At 45.1% G+C, this 18,654-nt stretch overlaps 1 protein-coding gene across 1 annotated transcript in view; it reads right to left on the bottom strand.

Moving 5' to 3' along the window:
- RNPEPL1 (arginyl aminopeptidase like 1) overlaps nucleotides 1-8,944 on the bottom strand; it is a 116,856-nt gene extending 107,912 nt beyond the window's left edge. The window contains exon 1 of the mRNA XM_086944481.1: nucleotides 7,584-8,944. Coding sequence (XP_086800607.1) covers nucleotides 7,584-8,756 — 1,173 coding nt within the window. The 5' untranslated portion in view covers nucleotides 8,757-8,944. The remainder of the gene's footprint in view (nucleotides 1-7,583) is intronic.
- Between the last annotated feature and the right edge of the window lie 9,710 nt (nucleotides 8,945-18,654).

The following is an 18,654-nucleotide window of genomic DNA, read 5'->3' as shown; positions in this document are numbered from 1 at the left end:
TCTCTGCAAAACTGATTGGCAGGGTTCTTCTGCAAAGACTAGAGCAGTGGACAGAGGACAAGTCTATCCTGTTGGAGCTCAGTATGGATTCAGGAGGGGGTTGGGGACAGTGGAGCAGTGAGTGAATCTTGACCTGCTCTTTGGGAAATACACCAAGGCCAAATCAGGGGCCATTTACTTATGTTTCGATACCTCAGCAGCGCTTCCGATTTGGTTAATCACTCGTTTCCCTGGCTTACCTTGCTTTCACTTGGAGCCCCAGAGAATATAGTCTTCTTTCTGTCCCGGCTTTACAAGAATTTGTCTGCTATGGTTCCTTATGGCCCCTATGGTAAATGCTCCCCTTAATTTAAAATCAAGAGGGGAATTAGACAGGGTTACGTTCTGGCACCTTTTTTTCCTTGTTTTATTAATGGGGTCGATGATGCTCTTCAGGCTCTGTGGGCTGATGCACCAATCGTCGTTGGACGCTCAATCCCCAGGTTGTTGCACGCCAAAGACGCTGATGTCAATGACTCTAGTCGGCCTGTAGAGACTGTTCAGCACATTTGATGAATTTGATGGAGGCCAGGAAAATGATGGTCAATAAATCTAAAACATGCACAATGGCACATGGGAAAAAATACAAAAGTGTACACTAATAATGGCTTATGGACCCAACATATACAAAATGTGTGCTCAAAGAGTTTGCAAAGGAGTATTTAGGTTACTCTCCCACAAGCTTGGATACCGTACAGTTAAAGAAATGATCACCATATAGGAGGCGAGTGTGTGGTCGGTGTAGGAGAGTAGGGTCTGCAATCCTATGATCACAGATTTTTTGCTTTTGTTTCACTGGTTTACGACTTTCTCGGGCTGTGGGCCTGCCAATCAGACCCACAGCCTAGCTGTTCTCTCACTAAATTGATGTGTGTACCTTAGGTGCATTACCCAATTGGAACTGGGCCACCATGTCAGACCCTGTAACTCAGGGCATCGGTGTACCCAGGGCCTACCAGGGGCTGAAGCAGGTATTATGCCACCCCTGGATGGCCATCTAAATCTGGCACAACTGGCTGCGCGACAGCTGGGGCAACGTGGCGTACTCGCCCGTTGCTGTAGGTATAGTATCCCTATATCTAACCCTAAAACGGACACCCGAGTTCCTATCAGTCACTCCTATGGCAGGCCTTAACAATCCTGAAGGCAGAGTGCATGGAATCGTGTGAATTGGGCTCTGGCACGAGCCGAGCCCGGTTGCAGCTTGCGGAACCAAGACCCAATGGCTGTTCCATGATAACGCATACCATATCGCTAACTTCGGTATCGCGTTATCAAGACATGTCGAGTAAGGTGTCATACGAATCGGGATGCTGACCCCTCACCAATGCTGGCGACGAGGTTAGCATTCCGCCCTTCTAGAGGGACACGACATGTACGTAACTGTGAACCCCGGTTAAAGTTAACTGAAGCCTCAGCTCCACGAAATGGATGCTGCCACCACAGACACGAGTCTGACCTCCTGCTGCTGGGAGTCCTTCCAGCGAGGAGAGCTTGGACAAAGGGTTTCCTGTCCGGGGCGGTGTTCGCACCATCCCAGACAGGGTTTTGTGTATCCTGGGTAGGCAGGGCTTTACAAGAAGGTGACTGCGGAGTGGCACCCCGGTGATCACTACGCATCTGCCGGCTAGAACCAGTTCCAGGGGCGCCCGGCCCCTGACCTGGGGAAAGTCCGGCAAGGGAGAGGGGTGTAACTACCCCCCTTCCAGGTCCTACCCCTAGGGCAGGACCTAGTCATGTACCCACCCCTTTCTTTAGGATAAAGGCAGGAGCGGGGACCCTTCCAAATTAGATCATCTTTGAATCAAGAATACTTTCTACGAAAGGAACTCTCGACTCTTCTCAAGATTTCTCCCTTGTGGCTAAGGAGTAGTCACCCTGCATCCGCAGGCACCATCTAAGAACTCTGCGGTTTGCTGCAAGTCCTTCCTCAGGAATCCGACTGCTCAGCTCGACGAGAACCGGCTTCCCTGGCACCTCTGACCTCTACCCACATCGTCAGCTCAGCTGAGATCCGTGGGTGCGACGAGACCTCGAGGGACCGGCCATCATCAAAACCGGCACGCTTCTTAAAACAGCACGACCGCCGAGGGATCCTCTGGTGAGTGCTCTGGGGTCCGAGAAGCCCCGACCCTGAGCGGCTCCAGCACCAAAGCTCAGCCTCCCTGCATCTCACGATCTGCGTGGGGCCCTTCTGCTTTCCGCCGCTCAGCACGTTGTCTGGTTACTAGCCGCTGGCTTGTGACCTTCTTGACGACACCCGACAACCAACGCTGCTGGTCTGGTTGCTCCAGACTGGCCTTTGCTCCCTTCTGCGAGAGGAGCACCCCGGACCCTCCTGGTCCACTCAAGACGCCATTTTAGGCCCACCACGTGGCCCTGAAATTTGCCAAGGCTGGTTGCCCCAATCCTGGGCCCAGCGACGCCGACAGCATCAACCTTCGTGGGACAGCTCGCACCTCCATCCTGGTCGCCGACAACGCCTCCTGGTCCGTGAGACTGCAGAGCCTAGCGTCGCCCACTCACCTAGTCGAGGTGACGATCATCCGGTGTCCTCCTGGTACCCTCTGACTACTGGCTAGTAGTACGAACTTGGTCCCCTCTGCTTTCAGGTGTCATCCATCGCTGGTCCAGGAATTGGATCTCTACGAACTATTTCCACTGGTCGCCGGCCAGCAACTCCTTCCTTCCGGCTCCTGGCTCGTCAGCGAAGACTCCCGACGTCTGTAAAGACTTGTGCAGCCGCAGCCCTTGGGGCTAGGTAACTTCGGCATTTCGGTGCCCGCATAGCCTCCTTACTTAAGGGTCCCGAGTCCCTATCGCTTCCGACTTGCCTTATCGGGTCCGCCCGAGACCACTAAACTTTCCGTGCCCTCGGGCACTTGTATTGATTGTGCACTTGAAGTATTTTCCTAAGAGTTTCGTTGTGTGCTTAGTACCCTGTCCTCATAAAGAGTACAGGGCTGTTGTGATTCAAATAAATACACTGTTTATTTTCATAACACTTGTGTGGTGTCCTTTCACTTGGTGTTCAAGGGGTATGTGATGGTATAACAGCTGGCTTAACACGCCCTCTAGAGTTTAGCCCGAAGACTGCTCGTATCTACGCTACTAGGATAGCTGGTCTAAGGTTGACTTACAACCAATCACCATAAGGGTCGTTTGGACCGATGCATAGTGATCACTAGAATAGTGAGCACTGCATATCGGGCCAACTTCTCACAGTCGGCAGCTATATATGGTGGATATTTTGGGGAATACACACCCTGCAGCCCTCTCCAGGATGAGGAAGAAATAGAGCCTCTATTGAGTCAAAGAAACTTACGGTTGTTTTTTTAGATGTCAAATATTTCTCAGGAGGGTTACCACCCAATGCTTCTCTTTTGTAACTAATATCTAACACCGCTTTGTTCTAACTAGGCTGCGGTTGGGCTTAGCACGTATTTTGTTGCATTCCCCTCTATGAAGCAACCTCCCTCGGAAACAACCTCATGCCCATTCTCATGCCCATTCTATGGCATCCCGAAACAAAGCATTCAGTACTTTATTTTATTCAGTAGTTTTTACGTTGGTCTAAGAAGATAATACCTGAAACTAATCCTCCTTGCACAGAATATTAGGGCCTATAATGCTGCCTTACGATACTTGTGTGTACTAGTGGCGCCCTCTACATGCCTTAGCATTGTTCTCTATATACGGGGCGTGCTTCAAATTAGGATAAGTATTTCATTTTAATTTATAGTACGAGGGTGGAGCGGGGGATTTCTTGACTGTACTGTTTATTCTGTATACTGTACATTTATTTTATGTGTTTTATTACTTATCATATAGGGTTTTTGTACTTTAACAGCCTATCGCGATTGTGCTGAATAAAGAATATGAATCTAAAGTATTTCGAATTTGAAAAAAAATCTGTGAAATACACACCAGAACACTTTCAGAAAGCATGTTGTGTGAGACCGGACAAAGCACATCCATCACCACCACCAGACATCCTAATGATCCAACACACACAATACTCGCAGTATTAAGTGCATCAAAGAACCTTATAACAAATCATTTTTTCAACTATTTAAAAGAGGACGACATTGCATGAAAAGCAGACTGGATATTTGTCCTACGCTGGTTGCATACCTGCAAAACACAAAGTTCAGCCAGAGGAAGAGATGCTCCCAATGCTTGTAGCTGTACTTGAATAAGCCCAACCACTGGATATAAAATGATTGCTGTATACGGTAGGCTGATGAGAAGGAGTAAATTGATGTAAATGCCACAAACATAAGACACAATGCATAGATGTATTCCTACTCGTACTAGTGCAAGAAGACACAGGTAAGTAACCTTTGTAGATCAGAGGATGAGTATAATACGCTTATACAGGGCAACATCCCTCAACATCGGAGATGTGCTCTCCATCAGCTTAGAGAGTGTTTCGTAGTCCAAAAACGGATTCTAAGTCTCACTCAATGATTAGGTAACATCCTAATACAAGTGGGCGAGATCTTCAGAACAATCCTTGAAATAAGAACACTAAGAGTCGCTACAAATAAGTTTTGTGTATTTATTTACTCTTACAAAGCGCACTCGGCCATGGCACTCAACGCACTGTAATATCTGCCCAGATCCTGAGATCACGTTCCTTGGCATGCCTACTGGTCTGATCCATTAAGTATTGGTAGACCTGTTTAAAATTGTGGGTATGTCAATACAATCTTATGCAATTGCCAAATTCAATGTTAAGCGAAATGTGCTACATTTTCAGCGTTTTGCATAATGCAAAAAGTGATTCTGACTCACGGGTGATAGATTGGAGTAGAAAATGTCACACCAAGAGACATTTTCTTCTCGAACTGGGTCCTGTTGATATTTTACACAACCACATCCATGTGGAGAAAAGTCACTCGAGATAGCTATGAAAAGTATTTCACAAAAACTACAAATATATTGAAAGAAGGAAAAAGAAACGATCACAAATGTTACACTCTGCCCTAGAAATGGGTAGATCAACCAGTCACAGCTGCAGTCAGGACTTGGATTCTAGCACTGCGGTCATGTCTAGGCTGAGCTTATGTTAATTCCCTTTAATACATTTCCAACCAGATATCCAAACAATGCAGATGCTGTCTGTACAAAATCTGACCATGAAGACAGATCTGCATATCACTGCATGTATACCTGGCTGGCCAGGCTACAGCAATTGTCCGAAGAGGTAGTTCAACCTTCAATTATTACAATGACATTATGAAAATGACTACATTTGTGACTCAAACAGCCTCGGAAAAAAAACATTTTCCAAGCAATTTGTTGCGGAAACCCAGGCACGTCATTTACTTGCAGATACTTATCACATTGTAATTTGTATTTGTTGAATGTCGCATAATATGTGGAACGAACTATTTAGAACAATGGGAAAACTGTGTTTGGTTTCGGACCACTACCTCAACCTACAATGAAATAATGTCTTCTTTCTTTATTTTTTAAGTCATTGTAGCTGGAACTTATGTTTCAATATCACTGCAGGCACTAACGCAAACTTGTGGTGCAAAACAAGGCATGTCTTCAAAGATCTGTCAATAATATTTCTTTCTGTGATCCTTCTGCCCAAACATATGAAATGTGATCGCTGTGATATTGTCTATTTTAAGAATAGATGCGGCCCACTTACTAATCTCAAGCTACCTCTGGCCTGGCGCCCAGAATTCTGAAGGCATTAACTCTGTGTACCAGACAACCAGTTAGAAAATACACAGACTATCTGGGCCATGGTGCCCATCACTGCTGGTTCTGTTATCACACAATGCCCTTTGTACGGGAAGGAACAGCTAGGGAGATTTGGTGGGGAGGCGGGGTGCGCCTTGAACGAGGTCAAGCCTTAAAACATGAACCTCCCACTTACAAACAAGGGGCTCATTTTCACCCTAGCGCCTCCTTATTCAATGGACAAGGCGCGTGAGACTCAGAGCTCCTGACAGTCTCAATCAATCCTGCCCCCCCCCCCACCCCCCAAACTGGGGACAAGAACTGCACCAGAAGCAACAAGTGGTTGGCCAGTGAAAGCTGTAGACGTCAGAGGCATCCAGGGAACAACACATTTCAAGAGTAACAACATCAATCATAGCTCAATAGAAGTGAAATAAATGTAAGAGGGTGTCCTGATTGTTCATAGCAGCTAGGCTGAGCAGCTTATGGAAGGGTACAATGCCCAAACCTTATGAATGTACCGAAGGCGCACTGCAGTGACACATGGCATATCATGCAATAGAGGGGGTTCTGTACATATGCATAACTGACAAATAAAATATTGCCCGTTTTACTATTACTCTTATAGCCATCATTTTTGATTAGGTGGCACTGTAAAGTAGAAGTCACTAGTACAGCGTTTTTCAATTGAACTTCCTTGAATGATGTAGGGCCTAGTTATCCCACTGGGCACAGGCATGTGAATTAATGGTTCAACAGTACATTTAGCCACTTTACTGTACTTGTTGTGCTTTGCATTTGACAGAGATAGCACAGCAAAGCGGCCAAATTGATCATCTCAATTTTATGTAGCTTTGGTTTTCTGATTTGGCATGTATACAGGGGATATTAGTGGTAATGTAATTTACAGCTTTGGAAGTCAAGCTTTCAGGATGTTAAATATCGCGAATTGTCTTTAACCCTTTCGATGCGGCCGCGATTTTTCCCGTGTGCGGCCGCCTGCCGAACACGGGCGGGCCATGACGAACCCCAGCCGTCATCAGCACACGAGCACTGTAGTGCATGACGGCTGGGGTTCGTCATCAGCATGGAAGGGGTTAAAACAGTACTAACCAGATGTATAGCGGCATCTCAGCCTAATAACACGACTGAATAATTAACTAGTCATAAAAATGAATTGCGACTGGAAGACTAGTGAGGGATATCCAAAGGTAGATTAGAAGTGGCTGCCCTCACTGGGCAATTATGGCATCAGTACCCTCCCCAATACTGTATTGGACTCCCGTTAGACGCTGATACTTTCTAGGGAAGTACCAGTTTTCTAAACTAATTTGCATTAATTTCCATGTTATCTATAGCCATCATTGGCCTAATGGGCAAGCATCAACTATCTGACAAAGGCATACTAGGTAATGTCTCATCCTGACTGACTTCAAGGAAATGTTTTACCTTTTGTGGGTGTTATTTTATTTTGAGAGTTTTATATAGCGCTGGCTAGACGCTGAGGTATCAGAGCGCTTTACATAAGGTTCCACAGGAATTACAAAATTACATAATTTGCACGTTACATCAGTTACTAGAAAAACATTTCAAGAGAGTAGAAGACTAAATAAATGAAGCTTAGAAGGGGGAGGGGGTGGGGTAAAGGGGTAGGAGGTAGAAAGGATGAAGAGACGAAGGACAGTCTGCCCAAAGTCCGGCTGGGTAGGTGACGGTCGAGGAGGAAGTTCACAACCCATCTCCTCTTTAGCTATCGGGTAGCTCCACCGGGCATCAGCTTATGTTAACTGACTAAGCTAGAGGTACTAGGGCAATGTTACCCAAGAATTAGACCCAACACTCACCGCAGGACCATCACAGGCGGTGTACTGGATGATGACCTGGAAAGGTTCGTGTGGCTGCAAGACGGCTGGTACCGAGATGATGAGCGCTGAGCCGTAATCGGTGAAGGCATCCACTCTGAAGGGTAGAGGACAGGAAGAGGTGGAGTGCAAGGAGGCATCGGTGGGCTCACCCAGCCAGTCCGAGGCAGAAGGAGAGGTGCTGTTGGCTGCAGGGTAGTAGGCGTTGCCAGATGACATGGCACTGAAATTGTCCAAAGTAGGGTCAGAAGCAGCGGGAGACAGGGGGCCACAGTCTACGAATGGGGCAGAGAGTGGGGTAGAAGCGGTGGAGGGGAATGAAAGTGCGGTGGAATCAGGGGAGAGAAGTGAGGAAGGAGATGAAGAAGCAGAAGGCATGGAGGTGCCAGAAGGGGGGCAAACTGGCAGAGGGGCAGATGAGAAAGAGGTGGCACTGAATGGGGCAGGCGAAGGGCAAGAAGGAACAGGTGAAGGGCAAACATTGGAAGATGAGGGGCAGGAGTTGCTGGAGGGGCCAGGTGAGTGGCAAGTGGTACTGGAGAGAGCAGATGTGGGGCAATACTTCATACGAGATGAGCTGTAGTTTTCAGAGGAGAGCCCACAGCTGCTGGAAGGGGTAGATGAGGGGCAAGAGGTGCTATAAGAGGAGCAGTTGCTGCTGGGGGGAGCAGGTGAGGTGCAATTTCTCATGGATGATGCAGGTAAGGGGCAATTACTGTTGGTGGCGGCAGGTGAGCGGCAGCGACCACCGGAAAGTGCAGAAGGGTCGGGCAGGAGGGTGGCTCCCATGGTTGGGGCAGATCCCCCCTGAGCCCGCAGGGGGGAGCGGGGAAAGCAGGGCAGGGGCTGCTCCCGGGCCGGCCCCGTCCTGCAGCGGACCGCCTGCACGCTGAGGGCCGGGTGGGTGTCCAGCACCAGGGCGCCCGGCGAGGCCTGCAGGGCGCTCAGCTCCAACACCAGCACCCCGGCCAGCTCCCGGCTCTCGGGCCGCAGCTCCAGCCCCAAGTGGAAGTGCCGCAGCCGGAAGAGGTGGAAGCTGGAGGCCGAGGCCACGTCCGCCGGCAACGGAGGGCCTGGGGCGGCGGGGGCAGGGGGCACCAGGCTCCAGCGGCGACAGCAGCACAGACCCACCGGGGTGGGGGTCGTTGAAGCCATGGCGGGGCGGCCGGGCTGGTGCTATGTGAAATCCATCAGTGAGGCCTGCTCGGAACGGTGAAGCCGCGGGCTCGCGTAGCTGCCGCGGCCGACCAGGGAGCAGGGGCAGCCGGCGGAGGTAAACAGGGGCACTCGGCGAAGACGCTTGTACGCAAGAGCCGGCCGGTACCGAGGAAACAGGAAGTGACAGGGCGGAGGGGGAGGAGGCGACGGACGGCCTGGGGGAGGAGACAGCAGAGGCCTGTGAAGAGACAGGGCAAGGCCAAGGGAGAGAGGGAGGGCGAGGACAGGGGGATGAATGAACGGGGGTGGGATGGGAGTGCGTGGGGGGTCGGGACAGAACTGATGGTGGACAAGGAGGGGCCATAAACAAAATGAGAGCAGAAGGGGCCCGACCCCAAACAGAGGGAGGGCGTGAAGGCAGTAATGGGGGGAATATTTTGTTGTAAAAAAAAAGGAAGGCCAGAGCGAGGGTTATATCAACAATGGAACACCGTGGTGAGAAGTGAGACCATGGGAGGGCAAGAGGGAGACATGGGGAGCAGGAGAAGAGGACAGTGACAGCCTTGTGGGGGAAGGGATGATGCTAGGGCATGGCCCTATAGCCCGAGTTAGAGACACTGAGAATTAAACTCATGGGAGAGGGTGGGGATAAGGCTTGTCATCAGTGACACTATTTCCCATGTTTTTGTAACCTAAAGTGTAAAGTTGGTGGTGATCCAAATGAGTCCAAGACAACGTTTACATCCAAAGAAAGGTTTATTCCAAGTTAGGTTTCCAACACAGGAGGAGCGCCTCATCAGCCAGGAGTCCAAGAAGCAACTGAAGTACCACAACGGACACCTGGCTTCTGAAGGCTCCCCACATTCAAAAGAACACATACATACATTCCGGTCGCATGCGACCTGCAGGCACAAGCTTAGCACGAGTACATTACATTATTAGCACGAGTACATTACACTACATCACCTTCCCCCTTATGCAAAGCACAAAGGAAAAACCAAATTAAAAAGCAATGAATTCATTAAACCTCGCAGGGGGTTTTCTGATACGGCCACTGCGACTACAAGATGGAATTGCAGGGGTAACTGTAGGACCTTGCGCAGGGGAGGAACCAATTGAGGAGGAATCTAAACCAACATTTGATTGGCTCCCAGAAGTATCTAAACCAACATTTGATTGAACCACATTTGGTTGTAACCAATGCGACCAATCACACCCCTCCTGAGTAGATACATTTTTCCTCCTAGAAATTAAGTCTGCTTGGTCCGCAGTCAACTTTGCCAGTTGTCTCACGTTCCACCAACCTTTGTCCCCCAGGAAAACAGCATTCTTGCTGACTTTAGCAATTTGAACAGGACTTGAAAACATAGACAACCCTTTCGCAACTTTATAGGGTTTTTTGATCATAACCCAATCCCCCACAAACATTTGTACGTCTTTCACACCCTTCACCCTGTCAAAATTCTCCTTCATTACTGCCTGCTTCTGTTTAACTGTAACGTCAATGTTATCCCTAGTTGAAGAAGGGAATTGTTTGCTCTCCACCTTCTTTAACCAAGCGGGAAACAACGGAGAATGTAGTTCCCTACCCCTCAACAATTGAAAAGGGGATACTTGAGTCGTACAATGAGGAGAGACATTATAATTCCAAATTTTCTTCTCCAAAAACTTAAACACGTCCACACCAGAGGCAATAGCCGTTTGAATTCCTTCTTTCAAAACCTTATTACTGCGCTCTACCAGTCCATTGGAAGAGGGCGAATAAAGAGCCACCTTCAGCTGCTTTACATCGTGAGCTTTCAAAAATTTACACATTTTGTCAGAGACAAAGTGGGTCCCATTGTCAGTCACTAAGACCCGAGGGGCTCCTTCTAAAAGAAACAATCTATCTAGAAAAGAAATGGTGTTATCTGAATCCGGAGCCTCAACAAATCTATAGTACATCCATTTCGAGAAATAATCAATTGCTAAAATAAGGTATCTCTTCCCTTCAGGAAGAACTTTATATGGACCGGAGAAATCCAAAGCAACCCTCTCCCAAGCCATTCCCGGAAATTGAGAAGGTTGCAATGGAGTCTGATGAGTCTTCCAATGTTTATCAGACAATAAACATTCCTCGCAATTGTCCACAGTAGCCCTTACCTGTGAATCAATACCCGGCCACCAATAATGAGCTTTGATTCTCATACAAGTTTTAGTCACTCCCAGGTGATCCTCATGGGCTAACTTAACAATAGTGTTTCTTAACCCACTGGGAGGAACGAACTTATCGCCTCTCAATAAAACTCCATCCTTGACCGAGAGTTCCTCTGCCACCTGAGCGAAATTCCTTAGGTCCCCAGACAGGTTTCTAACCTCTGGCCAGACCTTAGCTGAAAACTCCAAAGCCTGGGACAAAATACCATCCATTTCGCTAGCTTCCTTCCAATCTTTTTCAGAAACGACCGAATTCCACTCCTCAACAGCGTCCACCATTGACACACTCTCCACATCTTCCTCTACCAAGTCGTCCTCATCATCCTTGTCCATCAACATCCTGGACAAGCAATCTGCTCTGAAGTTTTTGCCCCCAGTAATGTGTCTTAACTCAAAATTGAATTCCTGAAGTTTAGAGACCAGTCTAGTCAGCCTAGGAGAAAGACTATTAGTACCAGAAACTTTGCTAAAAATAAATGAAAGGGGTTTATGATCAGATAGCATCACAAACTTGCGACCCCAGATGTACATCTTAAACTTTTGGGCCGCCCACACGCAGGCCAACGCCTCCCTCTCAATTGTGCTGTAGTGTTTTTCAAAATCCTTCAAAGATCTAGAGGCAAAGGCTACAGTGTGTTCTTTGCCCTCCACCTGTTGACATAGCACAGCTCCAAGACCTTTCATGCTTGCGTCTACTGCAATAATGCACATGGAATCATCCCTAAACGCCTGAAGGGAACGTGCAGAGACAATCAAATCCTTGACTTTAGCAAAAGTCTCATCTAAATCTTTTGTCCAAACAAACTTTTGGCCTTTCTTAAGGAGTAACCTCAGTGGTTCCACCACCTGAGCGTACCCTTCCACGAACCTGGCATAGTACTCAGCCAGACCCAGAAATGAACGCAGAGCATCCTTATCGTTTGGAGGTTTAGCTTCCATCAGAGCCCTAACCACAGAAAATTTAGGTCTGATGCCAGATTTCGAAATTGAATGACCCAAGTACTCCAATTCAGACACCGCGAACTTGCATTTGTCTTCCCTGACGGTCATACCCCTACTCCCCAGAATGGACAAAACTTTTTTTAGTAGCACGTTATGTTCATCCATTGTCTTTGCGAAAATCAAAATGTCATCCAAATATGCTTGTACCCCCACCAGATCCCCAAACAAAGAGTCCATTAACCTTTGAAAAACGCTAGCTGCTGAAGCTAACCCGAATGGGAGTCTCAGAAACTTAAAAGCTCCGAATGGGGTCACAAAGGTTGTTAACTCTTGAGAATCTTTAGACAAGGGAATCTGATGGTAAGCGGACTTTAAGTCCAACAATGAAAACCACCTAGCTCCACCTAGATTTGCTAACAGCTCTTGAATTTTAGGTAGGGGATGACAGTCAATTTTAATGTTTTTATTGAGACCCCTGAGGTCCGCACATAGCCTGATCTCATTATTTTTCTTGCGTGCTACAACGATGGGCGCAACTCATTGAGAGGATTCTGAAGGCTCTATAATTCTGTCTTTAACCAAATCCTCAAGCATCTTTTTAAGTTCAGCCCTGACACTAAGAGGAACAGGGCGAACCTTATGGAAAACAGGAGATGCTCCCGGAATGAGTCTAATCTTGTGCTCCGCCCCACTCACTAGGCCAATTTTGTTGCTAAACACATTTTTAAACTCAAAGAAGATCAGCTCTATCAATTTTTGCATCCTCTACAAAACAGATAGGAAAGTCTCGAACTTTGATTGGATTTTCATCCCCCGGGACAAGATATAGACCCATTTTAGCGAGGTCCTTCCAACCTACAATATCTTTTCCCTTAATCGCCACGTAGACCTTTGTAATAATGGATCTACCTAGGACCTCAACACTAGCTAAGAAAAAGCCTAACATGTCAATATCTTTCTCACCGAAAGCTTTTGAATTAACATCCGATTGATTTAATTTCATATCATTTCCCCATTTATCAAAAAATGTAGAGTCCCTGAGGATAGTAATGGGAGCTCCAGAGTCAGCCATTACTTGTAACTTAACATTGTCAATCATGGCTTCACACAAAGGTCCCTTAATAGGCTCGGAATCTTCACACTCCACCATCAACATCAGATTATCAAAATTGTTATTACATTCATCCATGTCCACATAGTTGACCTTGACAGATTTCTTTCGGAATCTGCAAACCTTTTGGAAATGTCCCACTTTTTTGCACAAAACACAACGTTTGTTCATGGCAGGACATCCTTTAAAATTCCCAATGTGGAATTTGGATCCACACCTAAAACAAACATTTTGTTTATTCATATTGCCATTAGTTTTGCTTTGCCACTTATCCTTAGTTTCTTTACTAGAAATAGCATATAGACCTTCCTCAGACGCTTCGTCTGAAATAAAATTAACTTTAGTGGCGGTATCTACTGACATGGCTTTGGTAGAAGTTATTGATCTTTCAATACTAAGGCTAAGGTCAATAACTTCAGACAACGATGGATTCTTACAACTAAGAATTCTTTCTTTCACCTTGGTTAGATGAACAATTGAACACGAATTGATCACGAATATAATTATCTAGCAAAGGGCCAAAATCACAGGTAATAGCTAACACCCTTAATGCCGAAATATATTCATCAATTTTTTCATCCTCCTTTTGTTTTCTTTTATAGAAATTGTGCCTCTCCAGCATGATGTTAGGAGATTCTTCAAATTGTTTTTTTAATCTGGCAATAGCCTCTATATAAACATTCCATTCGCTATCACCTGAATCAGCAGCTGGAGGAGGAATGGGTACGAGACTCTTAAAAATGCGTTGTGCAGCTAACCCAAGACTGCCAAAAAGAAGAGCAAACTTCCTAGGAGGAGAATAGTCAGATGCATCAATTGCCAAAATGTGATTTTCAAACAAGCCAAACCACTCAGACCATAACAAAGTAGGCTTTCCAGGTTTCTCAAGGAAAGGAGGGGGTTGAGTGACCTCCCTAACAGAAGCCATGTTATGAATATTAAACAGAAAATGCCAGAAGATAAAATACAGAATGTGCAATAATAAAATTAGCAAGGGTTATTTCACACAAGTAGAATGCAATAGAACTAGTGAAAAACGTGCAAGACTTTTTACATAAGTAAATATAAAACCTGTATAACACGAATTGCTGGAAAGAAAAGGTTTCGTTAATGGCTCGAAATACAGCTTCAAATAACAGCTGTTAACAGTTTGTCCGTGAGGCGTGTGAATCGCCGAGGTCACACGCAGATAATGAAGCCAGACGTGTGAATCGCCGGTAAAGTGCAAGCGCCAATAGTTGAAGCTTCCGACTTCACTAAAATGGCCGCCGTGCGTAATACGTAGCGTCGTAGACGTCAATCTCAGATCCCAGAATCCAAAGCGAGAAGAACAGACGCGCTGCGGCGGGCTGCGTAACTCAGAGTTCCAAGAAGTTTCAATGCGCCACCAGGAGATCGAGATTCCAGGAGAATGTCCAGTGATGAAGGTTCCGGTGGAATGGCAGAGAAGAACTTCGCGTTCAGGAATCCATCCACGGAAAATCCGGTAAGCGCGCAATTTGAAATGTGCAAGCGCTTCTCACGTGAAGACCCAAAGTCATAGAAACGAGCCAGCAATCAGCAATTGTAAACCAAAGGCAGTTGCGGTAAAGTCAAAGGGTGAACAGAAAACAACCTCCGACAACTGCAAAGAGTCTCTCATGAATTAAAAGAGACAAGCGAAAAATTAAGATTTCACCAAAAAAAAAATATCCGCTCCTCACGTCGGTGAAAATCTTGGCAAAATGAACATATCCGTATGAACATCCAGCAGTGTAGTCACCCAGAGCCACAATCTAGAGTTGCCACGAAGATTCACAAATTTCAAATTAAAAAAAAAAAAAAAAAATCATCTTAGCGTGGGTTGGTGAAGGAAACAATCCCGATCGTCGCCAATATGTAAAGTTGGTGGTGATCCAAATGAGTCCAAGACAACGTTTACATCTAAAGAAAGGTTTATTCCAAGTTAGGTTTCCAACACAGGAGGAGCGCCTCATCAGCCAGGAGTCCAAGAAGCAACTGAAGTACCACAACGGACACCTGGCTTCTGAAGGCTCCCCACATTCAAAAGAACACATACATACATTCCGGTCGCATGCAAGCATGCGACCTGCATGCACGAGCTTAGCACGAGTACATTACATTATTAGCACGAGTACATTACACTACATAAAGGCATAGCTGCCAAGTTTTCAGTTTGCTTATGTATGACATTCCCCTGTTTTGAGAGTGCCTGGGTGTGACATTTCAGTGTCTTGCGTGATACACGTTCAGTGGCAGTTTATCACGACTGGACTAAAGTATAGTATATTTTAAAGTCCACAAGACGTTTGTTGTTAGATTAAAGATGTTTATTAGTGGTATGCAACCCCTGGGCACAGAGGTCCTTCTTGTAGTGTTAGCTTATTATCCGTTCCTTTCCTCATGAAGCTTTCCTGGCCTTCACAAGGAACGGGGAGAATGTTGTGAATTGAATTAGCTTGGCATGCGCTTAGGCATGCGAGTAAACTTGTTTATATTTAGAATATATACGTTGAGAGTCAGACGGTTAGCGGACTTACCGGGCAGATGCATTAGGTATTTGAACCTGGAAGCTGCCTTGTCTTCGTCTGGATCTTCTACCTTTAATAAACTTTATCTTCATAACTTTATTCACGTGTTAGTTTTCACTACACGTATTTTGGCGACGATCTTCCAGAGGGAAAGAGAGCCTATGCATGAATCAAAGCATTTCCTGATTTTTGCTGATTAGTTCTTGAACCGACTCGACAACAGTGATTGGCTACTCCCGCCTTCTTCCTCAAACAGTGTATCCTGTATCGCAGTTGGTCTATTTCGCCACCCTTTCACCAATCGGAGCTCTTCATAATAAAATATGACATTGTGAGCCCGTTTTAATCAGCCACTCAGCGAACATTGCCGGCACGACGAAAGGAAAGTGCATTTCTATTATTCATTGCACTTGGCACATAGGTAATATTAAAACTATCCTCTTCCTCATTTGCCGCTTTCAACACTCCGAGCAATTAGCTGCGCTTTATCTCCCCTTGTGGTGAATGGAGGTGAACATTACGATCTTCAATTCAAGGTGAGACTTTTCATCTTACAATGTTGTTACTTCCTACGCTGACTCACACAGCTTACTGGTGTGATTCTTAACGCTGATTCACACAGCTTTCTTCTAATGACTCTCTATAAACTGAAATTATAGCTCCAGGTGTGATTCTCAACGCTTAATCACACAGCTTTCTTCTAGTAACTTTCCATAATTGTTAACTATAGTTACAGCTACAAGTATTTTTTTGTTTAAATTTAAAGTGCTCTTTTATTTCTATGACAGTTCGTTATAACATTTAAATGTAAATGTAAATGTAATGTAAATGTAAATGTATTGGCATTTATATAGCGCACTACTTACCCGTAGGGTCCCAAGGCGCTTCGACCGCTGCGAAACCCTTCCTGGCTTCCCTGAGAGATGGTCCCTTAATGGGTATCTCCAGGGTGAGACCAGGCATCCCCGGCGGTCTGGTGGGGCCGTTAGTGAAGATGAGGCAAGCTAATGCCCAGAGTTGCCGAGTGTGATCGCTGATCAGAGTGGGCACCGAGGCGAGAGAATTATCGAGTCTGCTGACACTGGTCCAGAAACCTGCCGCGCCGGGAATTGAACCCTGGTCCCGGGCCGTCCTCTGCTCTCGGGTCTGCCGCCTCTAATCAGTGAGCCACACTACTCATTAATCGTTTATAATGTCTACACCACTTACCAACATCACAGTCAATCCACAAAAAGAGTTTCTTTGTATTCCTGGTGATCCACCTGTTCCCTGGATTCAATGGAAAGAACATTTTATTAATTATCTTTTTACAATTGACCGCGCTAATAAGTTATCTAATGAAAGAAAAAAAGGTCTATTAATGCACAGTCTTGGTCCAGAAGGTTTGAGAATTTACAACAAATTAAATAAAGATTCTGCTGGGGGTGATGAGAATGTTTTCAACCAAGCTATTAAACATTTAGATAATTATTTTTCTCCCAAAGTATGCATTGGAGTTACACATTTTAAATTCTTTCAAAGAAAGCAACTCAAAAATGAATCTATTGATGATTATGCTATTGCTCTTCAAAAATTGGTAATTTACTGTAGGTTTGGCATAATTGAAGAAGAACTAATAAGGAACCAAATTGTAATGCATTCTTACGATTCCAATATTCAGGATAGACCCAGGGTTATTGGAGATAATCCTCCTAAAGATGTTCTTGCTGTAGCCCGCAAAGGTGAATTTTCAGGTAGATGTGCAAAAGCACTCTAGAGTTCTGAGGGTTCCCAACAAGAGACAGCCTCTAAAGAGACTGTAGCTAGAGTTTTATCCAACAGAATAAAGAGCAATTTAACAAATAAACAAGTAGTAAAAAAGAAAATACTTAAAATAAAAGAGAATTTCGTTGTTAAAGGTGTGATAGTAAAAACCACCTAGCCAACAACAAAAGATGTCCTGCAATTAAAAGTCGTTGTTCTATTTGTGGAAAGGTAGGCCACTTTAGCAAAGTGTGTCATGACAAAAATCAAATAGAGTCAAATGCGTTGAAGAAAGTGATTTTAACTCTAATGATGACGACAGTGATGGGGATAATTGTGATGTTTCTACGTCTGGTAGTAGAGTGGTATTAAATATCTCAAGCAACAAACAGTCAAACAAACCCATGTGTTCTATGTTTATGGGAGGAGTAAGTATTCACATTGCCGCTGATTCTGGTTCTCCTTTTACAATTATAAAATAATCTGTTCGGATTGAAAAATGTATTAACAAAATTTGTTCAGATTTGTTGACTCCTGATATATCTCCTGAGAGTTTTAATGGAGATCCAATTGAATTATTAGGTGTTAGGAAACGTTTGTTCAGATTCAAACACAGAAGTGCTCTTTGCAAAATGTATGTTTCTATTAAAAAAAGGACCATCTGTCCTGGGTTGGAAAGATCAAAAGAAATTAAACATAATTTTAAATCCTAATGTGATTGAGCAATGTTTAATTTCAGATGAGGGCGATTCTTTAGGAAAATGTTTACGCAATGATTTTCCAAATTTATTTTCTGGGACTCTTGGTAGAATTGATGGTTTTGAACATTGCATCCGGCTGAAACCAGATGCTGTTTCTAAAATACACAAATTAAGGTACATTTCGTTTGCAGTCAGGGAGGAAGTAGCTAATGAGTTGAATAGATTGGCTAATAATGGTTTTATAGAGCCAATTGAGAGTTCTCAATGGATTTTCTCCATTGGTCGCAGCTAGGAAGGCCAATGGAAAAATTAGGCTCTGCATTGATTTAGCCATTTAAATGCTAATATTCAAGTTGATCAATTTCCTCTTCCTAAAATTAACAAAATGATTTCTAAAACCAGAGGTATGCAAGTTTTTTCATCCATAGATTTGTCTCAGGCATATCACCAAATCCCTCTATCTGATTCTTGCTAGGATCTCACTGCTTTTGTGTCTCATATTGGATGTTTCAGATACACTAGAAGGCCTTTTGGCCTGGCCTCAGCTGCCGCTGTATTTCAGTGCCTTATTCATAACATTTTCGGCCATTTGGATTATGTCCTCAGATTTCAAGATGACATTCTGGTGATGGGGAAGAACAATGATGACCATAAATCTAAACTTATCAATG

The sequence above is a fragment of the Lissotriton vulgaris genome, chromosome 11, assembly GCF_964263255.1.
Source record: "Lissotriton vulgaris chromosome 11, aLisVul1.2, whole genome shotgun sequence".
Lineage (NCBI taxonomy): Eukaryota > Metazoa > Chordata > Amphibia > Caudata > Salamandridae > Lissotriton > Lissotriton vulgaris.
Note: the sequence above shows the minus strand (reverse complement) of the source record. Positions and strands in the feature narration are given on the sequence as shown.